This window comes from Gymnoscopelus microlampas (assembly GCF_963454915.1).
Source record: "Gymnoscopelus microlampas genome assembly, chromosome: 6".
NCBI classification, from domain to species: Eukaryota; Metazoa; Chordata; class Actinopteri; order Myctophiformes; family Myctophidae; genus Gymnoscopelus; species Gymnoscopelus microlampas.
The window spans coordinates 34,602,014-34,616,374 of record NC_139943.1 but is presented as its reverse complement, the minus strand read 5'-3'; the positions used below and the strand labels follow the sequence as shown (position 1 = coordinate 34,616,374).

General features: G+C 43.5%; 2 protein-coding genes across 2 annotated transcripts in view; both read left to right on the top strand.

Annotated features, from left to right (window-relative positions):
- The window catches only part of LOC311047261 (serine/threonine-protein kinase BRSK2-like), a gene marked incomplete at both ends in the record, with an annotated part of 303,040 nt that overhangs the window by 262,813 nt on the left and 25,866 nt on the right, over nucleotides 1–14,361 (top strand).
- LOC311047879 (large ribosomal subunit protein mL49-like) lies at nucleotides 8,310–8,804 on the top strand (the record flags this gene model as incomplete). Its single annotated transcript, XM_084060828.1, has 1 exon — nucleotides 8,310–8,804. The coding sequence occupies one exon, from the start codon at nucleotides 8,310–8,312 to the stop codon at nucleotides 8,802–8,804; it is 495 nt and encodes a 164-aa protein (XP_083916954.1).

Below are 14,361 nucleotides of genomic sequence, written 5' to 3'. Positions count from 1 at the left end.
AAATGTTTTGTTCCAGGACCTACAGAAGATTTGAGTTACAAATGCTCGCTTTAAAAAACCTATATTCAAAGATTTGCTGAAATGTTCACGATTCTTTAATAGCCAAAGTATAAAAATGATGGTTATAGCTCAAATCTGAAGTGACACAGATGCGTTCCCGGAATGAATGGGTTTAAATCTCTATTTCTGAGAATCCAATTTCGTGAAATTCTAAAATGTTTCAGACATGTGTCATTTATCTATGTTTGTGTCCCAGGGGAGACACCAAATAAAAACATGTAAGAACCCCTGATCAAGAGATCGAGCCCCCGCTGTTTCTCCAGGAACCCGTAGCCATCTAGTTGTAGACAATAGTCCATCAATTAGTCAGAAGCCAGTTTTACAACTGCTGCGGCTTGAACCCTTTCATCCTATCGCTGCTGTCGGGCAGAAACCTCTTATCTCCATATTTTAACTTTTTGTGTTTTTTCAGTAATTTAACGGCCCTACTTGATCATACTGCAGCGTCACACAAAAGCATCAAAAGTAGCAGATCTACAAGCTACTTGTAGATCTGAATTTTAATTCTGAAAACGTTTTGGACATAAGAGGTTTCCACCCAACAGAGACACTACGCACTGTAAGTAATCATGCTGAGATGTAGAGATATACAGTACAGTAATGTTGCATTTCAGTCCCTGAAGAATTAGTTTTGTCATATTATCTGGAACTTCCCTACTCCACAGTTAGCACAATAATCTTTTTTAATGCATTATAAATATTCAGAATACATTGGAGCAATCAGCTCCCATACTGTGCCCCACTTTCTCTGACCCAGAACATTTCTTCCTTCTAAACAATCTACTAAGTTGATCCAATGCCAAATCAGCAGTAGTTCACAGTAGTTGTATTAAAATCAACTTCTTCGTCTTATTTCATAAGCCACTGAGCCAGTAGTCTTATTTAGTCACAACTCATTTTACTCTAGCAAATTATATCACTACTGCTCATATTGCCTGATGTGGTATCAGTAGAACATGTGTTTGTATTGTTTCCTTTTATAATGCCAAGTGTTTGTTTTGGTGCAGCCACGACTCAACCTTATTGAATCCCGTTCATGCTCTACATTATACCGTTACATTTGGTTGATCTGGATTCTAATCTGCAGCTGTTGAGCAGCACTGTGATCATCTCTTGTTTTGTGTTAGGCATGAGGCTTCATTTCAAATGGGTATTTTATAACGCATCTGCACACACGCACACACGCGCACACACGCACACACACACACACACACACACACACACACGCGCACACACGCACACGCACACGCACACACACACACACACACACACACACACACACACACACACACACACACACACACACACACACACACACACACAAGCAGCTAATGACAGAGCTATACGGCTTTTGCAAAGCCAAAAATTACCAAAAAGTTGTGCACCTGATTATTGCAGTAGACTTTTTTTTTTAATCAAAGCTACAGTTGTGCGGAGTGTGTTTTCTCTTACACACACAGCAGCACTACTTCAGCCAGCATCATGAGATAATTAACAATAACCACTGCCACTCACCTAATGCTTCGGAGGTTCAAAAGGAACGCACTCCCAACGTGTATACATTGTTTAAGTCACAGGAGCATGGTTTCATATCGTAAATATGAACTTTGGCCAAAGTCTTGCGTTTATAATCCATGTGAGTTCTTGTTTGTATTTCCCCCGTGGTGGAAAGCCTGGTGACGTGAGGTTAGTTGTGTCATGATGGCAGAAATCCGACTTTCTCTAAAAACGGTGGATTTCAAAATAAGAGCAACCTGTAATATATGTATGATTAGTCAACACTAGTTTTATTTTTTAGTCTAGTTACAGGAAGTAGATGCAGTACGTGACACACACTCTGGCCAGAGCTAGTAACTGACATAACGGCGACTGCTTGCATGAGTGCTTCTTTTCATTTGATCTGCGCAACATTTATATTTAGTATTAAAACTAAAGTAAAAAGTAGTCAGAAAAATAAATACTAGTAAAGTACAGATACCCGAAAAAATGACTTTGTTACTGTAACGAAGTACTTGTACTTCGTTACTTCCCATCTCTGACCTTTGGAGACTGCCAAGGATGTAATTTTTTGATGATTTGTATCACGTTTCTTCAAGCGGCATTTAATTTGTTCTGCATCCTTAAAATCCTCTTCCAGAGCTCCCACCACCTCTCAGCTCTTCTCCCTAATTCCTCCAGTCCTGCCGGGCCTCCGTCGTTTCAGTTTTGGTTTATTCATTTTCCTGTTTTCATCACCTTCTCCCCGCTACCTCATCCCCTCAGGCAATCAGAGTTTTATCTCTCCTTTATGGAAAGATTGCGTGAGTTTTGAAACTTTTTTCCCCCTCAGAACCTTAACCACTTGAACCCTAGCATTGCTATTCTGGGGAGACCATCTGCCAAAAATAGCAGACAATAGCAGACTACAGACATTATGTTCAGACAATAGCAGACTACAGACAAAATGTTCAGACAATAGCAGACTACAGACAATATGTTCAGACAATAGCAGACTACAGACAATATGTTCAGACAATAGCAGACTACAGACAAAATGTTCAGACAATAGCAGACTACAGACAATATGTTCAGACAATAGCAGACTACAGACAATATGTTCAGACAATAGCAGACTACTAAACTATTTTGGTGTAGAGGGGCGGGGGGAGCGGACCAAGTACAGAGCCGAAGTATTAGTTTTGTCACAATCTTCCCCTGTTCTGGCTGCCCTGCCTCTGTCATGTGCTACTGTTGCCCCAAGTTTTACTTTGGATTTGACTCTGGGGGGACCTCCCAATAGACTGTGGATACAGGAAGTTGGCTCGTTTGGTTTGCCCTCAACCCTCCTCTTCCGGTGGGGGCGCCTATGTTTTCATTCCCACAGACAACATTTCTCCCATGGAACACTAACAACATTTCTCGCATGGAACATGGATCGTTTTGGTTATAAGCCCACTTGTTTCTATAATGGAAGAACAAGTTAAAATGTTACAAAATGTTACAAGTTAAAACTCTCCGTGGGGTTGTCGGCTCCAAGGACGCCATTGTTGAATGAGTTTGGGTTTGTTTCCAGTGGGAACACATTAGAATGGCCCTCCCGACAATTGCAGTAGCGCAGCTCAGAATCTGTTCTTGAGAGATTACTGTTGCCCTGTTGTGACTCTGCTCCTGCTCAGCCACTCCCCTCTCTGTGCGGCCTGATTGTGAGACTGGTTCCACCTGGGGTTCCCAGAGGTGACTGTTTGCTCTAATTGAGACTGTAGGTATTTAATGGGTCTGAGTGTTCGTTTGAGTTGCTTGTTCGTTGTCGATGTTTCCCGGGAGTTTGTCCTAGTTATAAGTTACAGTTTTGACCCCTCTGTGAAGGTGTACTTCTGTTACCTGTTTTATATAAGTAAAGTGTGGTTCTAGGTCAACTCTTGGTTTAATTGGCATAACAGCTGGGCTATATTGCGGAGAAAAAGGGGTAAAAAGCTAAATAAAAGGTTCGCGCTCAGTTGGTGCAGGGGTACATCATTTTCTTTGTATTAATGTTCCATTATCATTAAATTTGTAGTGTTTTGCCAATTAATTTGGGTGCCCACTTGCAATACCCTCGTGGCCCACCAGTGGGCCCCCGGCCCCACATGTTGAGAATCACTGGACCACTCTGAATGTATTTTTATTTAAAGAAAATAAAAGTGGGACCTGAAGTGCCCTTTACTATTATAGATCTCAATAGGAACGTCCTAACTCAATGGCGGTGGCATATTGAATAGGTTTGCCTTCTAACCCAGCATCAGTCATCACTGAAACGCTCCCATGCATCATCCAAATCTCTCAAGAGGTCCATCTGTTTCCCCCGCCACCACAATACCATCTCTAGCACCCACAGCAGGCCGGCGGAGGGGATAAATGTTGACAACAAAATGATGAATCTATGGAATAGTCTGCATGTTTTGACATTTTCAGCCTTTTATCATATCGTCGCTGTCGGGCAGAAACCTCATACAGTATCTCATTTTAAGTAGCAGATCCACAAGTGACGTGCTTCGAGCTTGTCGATCTTCAACTTTTGCTGGTTTTAAATTTTTAATTTTAAATTTTAATCCTGAAAAGTAACAGTTTTGGACAAGTGAGGTTTCCACCCAACAGATGATATCCTTTGATTGCGTGCGTACGCTCAATTCAGATCCAAGGGAGATCCATATCACAATAAAAACACATCTACAGATAAGAGTATTGGACGATATACACATGGTGCCCCAATGTTAGACTGAGTTTCTCTTGAGCCAAACCGTATCTCTGCGCGGCAGCAAACTTTCGTCGACAGCACATCACAGACATCAGACAACTTCACATCATAGTGTGTCAGAGAGAGAGGGCTGCCTTTGAAACGTCTATTTTGACATGACTGATCTCCACCAGCGTGAATACTGCTGCTGCTGCTGCAAGAGAGAGACTTTTAGGCTTTATCTAAAATTACAAAACCACGATGCCACCTAAAAAACGATGTTTCCCAAACTTTTCCCCCAACATTTGGTGTCTCCCCGCCGGGACGCTTAAGCCCTATTTAATAGTGAAATTATATCTATTACTTAGATCTGCTATTTTCACAAATGTCTGATTAATATAATGTTTTTTAAATTATTATATTTTTTAAAAATACATTAAGCATTTACCACTTTAGCTCACAACTCAACGTTGTGAGCTTGTCTCTTTTTTTGGGGGGGGGGGGGGTGCAAAAAAAGATAGAATCTTTACTCGCAACCCATTAAAAGTGATTCACTACCCAAAAGAATTGTCCCGACCCATTGTTTGGGAAACACACAGTCTAAAGGTGACTCTCCACCAAACAGACTACTTCAGACTACAACAGACTCAGTTCAGCACGTCGTTCAAGTGGTGAAACTGGTCGCTTCTTTTCATAGACCTGGTCGCTTGTTTCACTCACCGAATCTGGCAACACTGGAGCCTCAGGTCTCAACTGGGACAAAAAAAAGAAAAGAAAACTCTTTCCCCCCTCCTCACCACCCCGCGGCTATCGACGGGCTCTAGTCTGTTGGGACCCGGCCGAGAAAGTTCGGTGGTCCATCGACATTTGACTAGAAGTCCCGACACGACCCGACCGCACGGCACTATCTACAAAAGGTTGTCGGCAACAGACGATTTCCAACGCCTTCAGGGGCCGATGTCGGCGCGGTGGAGAGCTGCCTTAAACCGCAACACCCTACCCAGCATTTTGCCTCTGGCACCTCCTGCTCTCAGTGCTGCAAGCAGTGACGTAACTGGCTCCGATGAAGGATCAATGGGCCGGATGCATAAAGGGATTTGCGACCATATTTTGTACGTACCGGCATTTAGGACAAGTCGTACATATCCACCTGATGCATAAAGATTTTTTGGTCTGTGTTTTGTGCGTCAGGTGCGCACGTTCTCAGGTCAGCCCCGAGGCTGGCGTACCAGGGCTGAAATGTGCGCATGTCTTTAGAATGCTTTATTCTTCATGCCAAAATCTATTACAACAGTGGCAAACCTCAAATAAAATATATATGTGCCCAACATTTGTCAACACATATATATAAAAAAATAAAAAATAAATGTCAAACGATGTATTGCTTAGACATGTAGATAGATTCCACCGCTTTTTATTTATTTTCTAGGCTATGAGTCGCATTTAGAGCTGAAAAGGTCCCTCAGTGTGTTTGCCAGCGGGCCATCTCAGCCAAAGTGTCACGTAATAATGAAAATAGGCTATCATGCCTTAATGAGACTGCGGAGAGACTGACGCACCGCGGTATTAATTTGTAGGCTAATAGTCTACTGTAGGCTACTCTACTGTATATTGATCACATGAACGCCACACACAACAGCCTAATAAATATTACCATCTGATGAGGAAACTAATAGTGGATGAAAGCTGTGTCCAGAAGATCTATTCCCCATTCCGACGTAGGACAGTGATATATTAATCAAAAAATAACTAATTTAATCAATAAGTAATCAATAAGCTCTGGTCCATAATCGGATAGCAGCGTTCCACTTGGATGCTGGATTTCATAATCTTTTTACCTTGGTAAAGGTGCGCAATGTTCATTAGAAAAGGCTTATAGGCTATAATATCCTTTCCACGTTTTATTAGCCTTTTATTTGGTAATGGGGTTAAACCTTGTAAACTTCTTTATTCTCATTACACATGAGAGCATTTATTACGTGATCCGCTTCCAGACGGAACAGTAAGTTGTCAAGGCGATGCGACACCGCATCTGTTATCTTTATTCTTTAGACGGCGGAGTTTAACTTGCATCAGCGTTGCCAGATGTTGTGAGAGAAATAAGCAACCAGGTCTATGAAAATAAGCCCAAAAGAAGCAACTGACAGCCCATTATAAGAACTTTAATTAAACCGTAGTGAGCTTGTAGATCTGCTATATATATTTTTTTAAATCTTGTAATAAAATGTGGAATATTTGGAAGATTTTTTAAACATTTTAACAACACAAATCTGCCTCCAGCGGGCACAAAACATTTTCAGATGGGGCTTATAGGGATAAATTAGCCTACATATTAACTTGGGGGTCCATGACATAAAAATATTTGACAACCACCGGTTAAAATAATTGAACTATTGTGAAGCAAGCCCAAATAATGAACTACACTTTAGAAACAAGCCCAAAAAAACGCACCCCACAGCTCCCAATATTTACAAGCAACTTTACAGAAAAATAAGTCCAAATTCGCTTATGATAAGCGGACATGGCAACACTGTTTAACACGGTTCAGCACGGTGACGTTGAAGTTGGATGCTGTTGGATGCAGCCTTCCAGAGAGTAATCATCACACCTGGTCATACGCACTGGTCATACGCACGTCTCTGTCATATACGACACCCCTTTTGAATCGCACGTCCGTTAGTGAGTACCAGAAATACGACCTCCTTTACGAACTTCATTTACACCATATTTACGACCCTCGTTTTGAATCGGGGCCATTGAATCCATTTAGGATAAATGCCCCCGCGGAAAGAAGCTGAGGCCAATGCAGATTATCGTTGCTGTCAGGCAGAAAACTTCTATCTCCATATTCTAGGGTTGCCAACCGTCCCGTAAAATACGGAATCGTCCCGTAATTGAAAACTAAAAGACGCGTTCCGTATTGAACTGATACGGGACACACTTTGTCCCGTATTTGCAAGTCGGGGAATCAATATGAATGACAGGGCGATTTATTTGCCGTCCTGTCTCCTCTGTGTGAGTGAGACCTCAGAGGAGCGGGCGTCAATCAGTGTTGCCAAGTATAGTGAGAGAAATGAGCCAGCCGACCTACAAAAACAAGCCAAAAACAAACCAAAAACAAGCCAAATTTTGCGGAAAAAGTTGCGGGAAATAAGCAGACTTGGCAACGCTGGCTATGAACCCATTGTCTGGGATTGCGCTCAGCAGCTCATTGGCTCATTACTCATAACACGACCAATGAGAGTTAGCGCTTTCACGTTGCTAGGATACATTCTGCCATAGGCACAGTAAAACAGGAGCAAACACAGTCACAGAGGAATCACACTTGTGGAGCAGCGACCTTGGAGTAGCACAGCGACTGATTTGTTTTATATGAAAATGTCATGTGATCACATGTAACTGTCGGTGTTGTGTTGTGTATGAATGATCCACATGACAATGTCAACAGCGCCTGAACCAATGTCAACGTCTACAGCTGCGGATCCACCCGCACCTACACCGTTGTTAAAGGACTGCTGGAGCTGTCGGATCCTCTCCGGCGGTGCATTGCTTCTGTCCGCCGCGTATGTGTACAATGGAGCCCGCAAGGCGATGGTCCGAGGCAGCCCGACCGCCGTGGGGACAGTGTTTCAGATTAGTTTTGCTTTGGCATTGGCTTCCTGGGGAGTCGTCGTCATCGCAGACCCAGTAGGAAAATCACACAGGAGTGACAGGAAGACATGAAGATTAAAGTACATCATGAACTGAATAGATAGAACCAATATCTTTACAGCTGATTACAGGCCAAGCAGAATCAACACAATCTTGTTCCAGACTGACAGAATGATGAATCCCTTGACACAGATTAGATTAAATACACCATATTTGGGTGTAGCTGTGATGAGAACTCCATATATGGTTATGGCTGAATCATTGTGACATTTCATTTCATTTTATTTTTTCATGAGCGGGATGGGGAAAACGCAGTAACGGTGGAATCACACTCATGGAGCAGCGACCTTGGAGTAGCACAGCGACTGATTCTCTTCAGACATTGGGGAAATACAGAGCGATCACAATGTTACACAGGACGATCAGGAATGCTTTCAACCGGACACCGGGAAGACCCGCTATCCTGTTAAGACCACTGGGTTCATCTAGTGCAGAAAGCAAGACAAATGTGAAGATAGAGGAGAATACAGAAGAGTATACATTTGTGGAACGACTGATTCCACGATCACGGGTCCCCACTCCTCCGAAACACGACGGTCCTTCCCCCTCTGGTTGGGTCCCTCCGTTCGAGTCACCTCCAGACCTGCCTTACATGATCCGTCGTTCTCGGATGCACAACATTCCCGTCTACACCGATATCACCAACGGCAGCCGCAAGATGACCCTCGTGAGAAAGGTTGAAGGGGACATATGGGCCCTGGAGAAGGATGTCAAGGAGTACTTGAAAGAAGTCACTGGCAAAGATTTACTGACACAAGTTAACGAGGTGACCATGACAGTTCGTGTCAAGGGCCATTTTGATTCAGAGTTGAAGGCCTGGCTATCGAAAAAGGGATTTTAATGATTTGAGGAAGAACTGATCCAGTTGTACAGTTCTTCTCACAGTGACAACCATGCCATGTTAGGTATTTGATCTTTTGCTGGATTGTGGATATGGTGAGGAGTCTACTGAAGTTCAATGGGCCAGCTGTCACTGTATCATGCACTAGCCTCGGTACCCAGGTGTTTGTACTGTATCACTCAACCAACAGACAAAAACTTTTCCTTCTATCAAGGGACATGCCAGTCATGCCAGTATATTAAAATCTGCCCTGGTGCAACTGTATTACACCATTTTGATATTGTGTGAAATTATTGTCTATAACTATTGGGACCGACCATCTGGATGCGACTTCTTCTGCTGATTTTCTTTTTTTCTGTTGTGTTTTTTTGGGCTTGTTTCTACAGTATAGTTGCACGGATCCCCATCTGAAACGATTTTGTGCCAGGGACCCCATACAAGATGTGTGTATTTAAAATGTATCAAACACATTCCAAATATTTCACATTTTCTTTCATGATTTTTTGGAAAATAGCACATTTACAAGCTCAAAACATATCACATTGCGATTTGTTGTGAGCTTGAAGATCAGTTCGTGGAGATTGTGGAAGTCGGTCGGTTGTCCAAAACCAAAGTGTGGCAACGGATCTCCATATATGAAGATCTCTAAACATTCAGAATCTCTGTGTGAATCGCCCGGCCGATTGCGGCCATACTATGACGTCATAATGACGACATCAGGCATCTCCATATACGGTCAAGGGACACAGAGGCTTGTAAAAGGCCTCTGTGGTCGGCCACCGTAGTTGGTCGAAGAGTGTGTGGAGAGGAGCCCATTCTCCACAGGCCCTCCACCCATGCCGCTGCTAGCCTACCTGAAGAGCCTGTTCCTGCCGCAGCTGCTGATCGGCTTCGTGTTCGTGGTGAGCGGCCTCATCATTAACCTCATCCAGCTGTGCACCTGCGTCCTGTGGCCCGTCGACAAGCAGCTCTACTGCAGGCTCTCTTACTCTCTCTGGAGCCAGGTGGTGATGCTGCTTGAGTGGTGGTCAGGCACAGAATGCACGCTCTACACCGATCGAGCCACGGTGGACAGATTCATAATAATTCAATATAATTAATATAAATTTCATAGATTTTTTTATTTGGATTTCATAGATTTCTATGCATTTCAGGAGTTTGGGGGGCTGGCTCCCCCAAAAGAATTAAATGACCCTAACAACCCTAACAACCCTAACCCTAAAACCGAAATAAAGTAACAAAAAAAGTAACTTTATCCGCGGGAAACCCGAAAAAAAATTCCATTTCTGAAAGTTGGCAACCCTACCATATTCTGACTTCAAAAGTAGCAGATCTACAAACGCGAATCTGCCAGCTCGAAAGCTTAGAGCTTGTAGATCTGCTGCTTTAGCTTACTTTTGAATTTGAATCCTGAAAAGAAACAGTTTTGAACATATGAGGTTTCCACCCGACAGAGACATTATTCACATGAAGACACACAGATCCCCTTCTTTTATCCTTTATATATGCTCCAGAAATGTCTGAAAAGATGTTTTAAAAATCACAGTGAGGGAGAAGAGAGAACACATGATTTAATTCCCAATCTTAACGAAGTGCCAGGAGAAAATGAGAGAAAAGTTAATGATATGTAAATGAAATATGGAAAACCTCTGCCGTGTGAAGAGGAGAATATCAATGGATCCACCCCCCGCCCCCCCCTCCACTCCTCTGTGTACAGTTCTGCTCTACTTGCTTCCTGCTGTTTCTTTGCACTTGGATATGAGACTGTAGTGGTCTTAATAAGTCAGGCGTTGAGAGGGTAATTATTAAAACATGACTTATCTACAAAGCTCAGATACGCACAAAATAAAAAAAACATTGTCTTTGAATTCAATTTGCACGGCCAAATCTGAAGGGATCTTTACACCGTTTAACGTCAGAAGTTCTGAGGGGCTGAACGGAGTATCAACACACAGGACAAAGCACAGGACAGGGATACATTTTGTATGAAATTGTGTTGCAGATTAATCTTTTTCATAGATTTCATAGATAGCTTCATATACTTCTTTGACAGCACTGTCATCACTGTTGTGTTTGTTTACACATGATCTGTTCTATTAATATGTTGAATTCCCGTTAATTCACTCTGTTCTTGGTCTGCTCTTTTTTCCCCCTCTACACCAAACATGGAAATAGCCGATCTACTCACATTCTCAGAATAGGGATGCTAGGGTTCAAGTGGCACTGGTTAATGTGGTGGCCCCCTGTAGTAACTCCGAGGACCCCCTAGTGGTCCCGGACCCCCTGTTGAAGACCCAAGTTTAACCAATTCATCCTTTTTTGCTACTTTTGAACATTCTTGAAAATATCTGAAAATGTCTGAAAGTTCTTGAAAATGTTCTCCTATATGACGTGCCCGTTATAGGTGACGCTGGGTTGAAAGAGGTTGTACAGTTTGTTGATTCAGAAGTACATCATGCTCTGTAACTCCATTGTCAGGAAGTGTCGATATTGGCATCCGGGTGACTCAGGGTTTACATTATACCTGCCCACCCCAGACCCTGCCCTCCCTAGTGGAGGGTGGGGTTCAATTCCTCCACGGTGCCTCCGGCGTGGCATTCCAACGAGTGCAATCACAAATTGGACACCGCCGCTATAGCGGAGAGGCCGTTCTCTGTCTCTACACTAACGTCTCCTGCAAGTTAGTCAGGCGCCTGTTCAGCAGGGAGCGGAGCTATAGGTCTAAAATAGCATGTTCCTCCATCGCGTTATTGCCGTCCTTGTGAAACTCCTCACTGTCGTGGGTGAAAAGAAGCGTCTGGGGTGGGTATCGGTGGAGACGTGGAATGTGTACTCTACATCTATGATAGAAAAAGAAAAAGGAAGAAGTGAGTATTGGGGGTGGATGGTGTGGGGGGCATTGCGTCATTGCGTGAGTGAAAAATGTCTCCACTTCCCTGTCATGGAATAACAAATTGTTTTTTTTGCGCCAACAACAGTGTTTATGCTCCCAACTCCCCCCCCCCCCCCCCCCCCCCCCCCCTCTTTTGACTCTGGGGAGGGTACATTTTGTTTCATATGATTCCATGCCCTCTTCCCCCCCTAAAAACCTCTTGTAAATGTTCCACCCCCCACAGTGCAGCATCGGAGGCCCCACAGGGGCCCTTGGATGGGCCTCAGACACATCCATTGGTCACACTGTGGGGGAAAAAAGAGAGGGGCCTCGTTCCAAAATAGGCTTATGGGAAAAGTTAGCTCAAGGACTAATGGATAATAGACAAAGTAGAATGGATAGACTCACATGGCGGTCGGTCACAAACGCCCTTGCACAATCACACGCACACTCAGATGAAACAAGCGCACACGCGCGCATGTACTCGCGCACACACACACACACACACACACACACACACACACACACACACACACACACACACACACACACACACACACACACACACACACACACACACACACACACACACACACACACTGGCTGGCTGATCTCCAGTCTCTCCTCTCCCTATTTTAAATATACTCACATGACTCTCTATTTGCATTAACTCATTTAGACCTGAGGTTCCAATTCTACATATCTTCTAAATCCTAAATCGTTTTCTGAAAAACGGATGTTGCTATATCAGTGGTTCTCTAACTTTTTCATGTCAAGGACCCCCAAAATAATATGTATTTGGCCGCCGACCCCATCTCAAAATATTTTGTTCCAGGGACCCCCAGAAGCAAAGATTTGAGTTACAAATGTTCCCTTATAAATATATATATATTCAAATATTTGCACAAATGTTCAAGATTTTTCAAGCCGCTCTATGAGCTTGTATATCTGCTATTTTTGAATAGCCCAAATATAAAATATGGATAAAGTGGTTACACAGATGCGTTCCCGGTTTGAATGGGTTAAGATAAATGATTGGTTAGCTGTGTGCTGTTCACTATAAATAAAAGACTCGTCAACAGCAATCCCCCTGCCGCTTGCTGACAGCCCATTACTGTACAGCATAACCATCTGTGGCGTTCACCTTATAGAACGGCTGCTCTATAACGCTAACAGATGCACCGCGCCACGAAACAATATGCCTCTGATGGCCGCAGGACACTAGCCGTTTTGGCTGCGTTTCCACCATGCACCATTCATTGGCATGTGTTTATATCTATTTGTAACTCAGAGAGTGTGAAAATGTATACGGGTCCGTTCAGTTCCATATGCCCACTCTCTGAGTTAAATGAACATCAAGGGTTTGTTACCGTGGGCGTCCCTCAGTGGACCATAATATAGGATTTGACGATCGTTGCTGTCGGGCAGAAACCTCTTATCTCCATATTTTGACTTTTTGTGTGTTTTTTTTGTTGTAAATTAACGCCCTACTTGAACATATTACAGCGTCACACAAAGCATCAAAAGTGGCAGATCTGCAAGCTCGAAACGCTGCGGGAAGACACTTGTTTTGAGCTTGTAGATCTGCTGCTTTTGCTGTTTTTGAATTTGAATCCTGAAAAGTAACAGTATATAATATATGTGGTTTCCACCTGACAGAGACGATATCGTTGATGTCGGCTAAAAAGCTTGCATCTCCATATCTCAACTTTTAATGTTTTTTCCCCCTGTACTCATGCGTCATTGATGCGACACATTGTGAGCTTGTAGATCGCCTGTTTTCACAATTTGACAATGCTTTTAAAATAATAATTAAAAAAGGTCTGTTTTGGACATAGAAGGTTTCCATCCGACAGCAATGCTATATAAATGATAACAACTCCCTGGCCAGCTGCCCTGAGTGAAATAAGGCATCATGACCCGAGCAACCGCTATACTGGCATGCATGCATGCGTGAGTGTGCGTGGGCACAGTACACACACACTCACGCGCACGCACACACACACACACACACACACACACACACACACACACACACACACACACACACACACACACACACACACACACACACACACACACACACACACACACACACACACACACACACACACACACACACAACCAACCAACCAACCAACCAACCAACCAAGGTCTTATTGTTAGGTCTCACACGTTTGTGCAGAAAGACATAGGAGTCTACATTATAGGCTTTTAAGATGATACATATGAATGGGGGGAGATGACGAAGCTGGACAAAATAACTAACTAATGAGCAGCTGGTGTTTCTACGTCATGACTGGCGGGGTGTGTGTGTGTGTGTGTGTGTGTGTGTGTGTGTGTGTGTGTGTGTGTGTGTGTGTGTGTGTGTGTGTGTGTGTGTGTGTGTGTGTGTGTGTGTGTGTGTGTGTGTGTGTGTGTGTGTGTGTCTGTGTGTGTGTGTGTGTGCGTGCGTGTGTGCGCGTGTGTGCGCGCGTATGCGTGCATGCGAGTCCACCATGGAAACAGATTGTCCTGCGATAGTTTTTTTATATCTCTGAGTGTGGTTGTGCTCATAGGGGCTATGGTGACACCGCCTGTAGGAAGAAACAATAATTAATTGATATCAGAATATCCAATCATGACTAATGTGGTGTGAGTTGGACAGACGGGCCCAAAATGAAAGTGCTTTATAAGTTTGCAGCG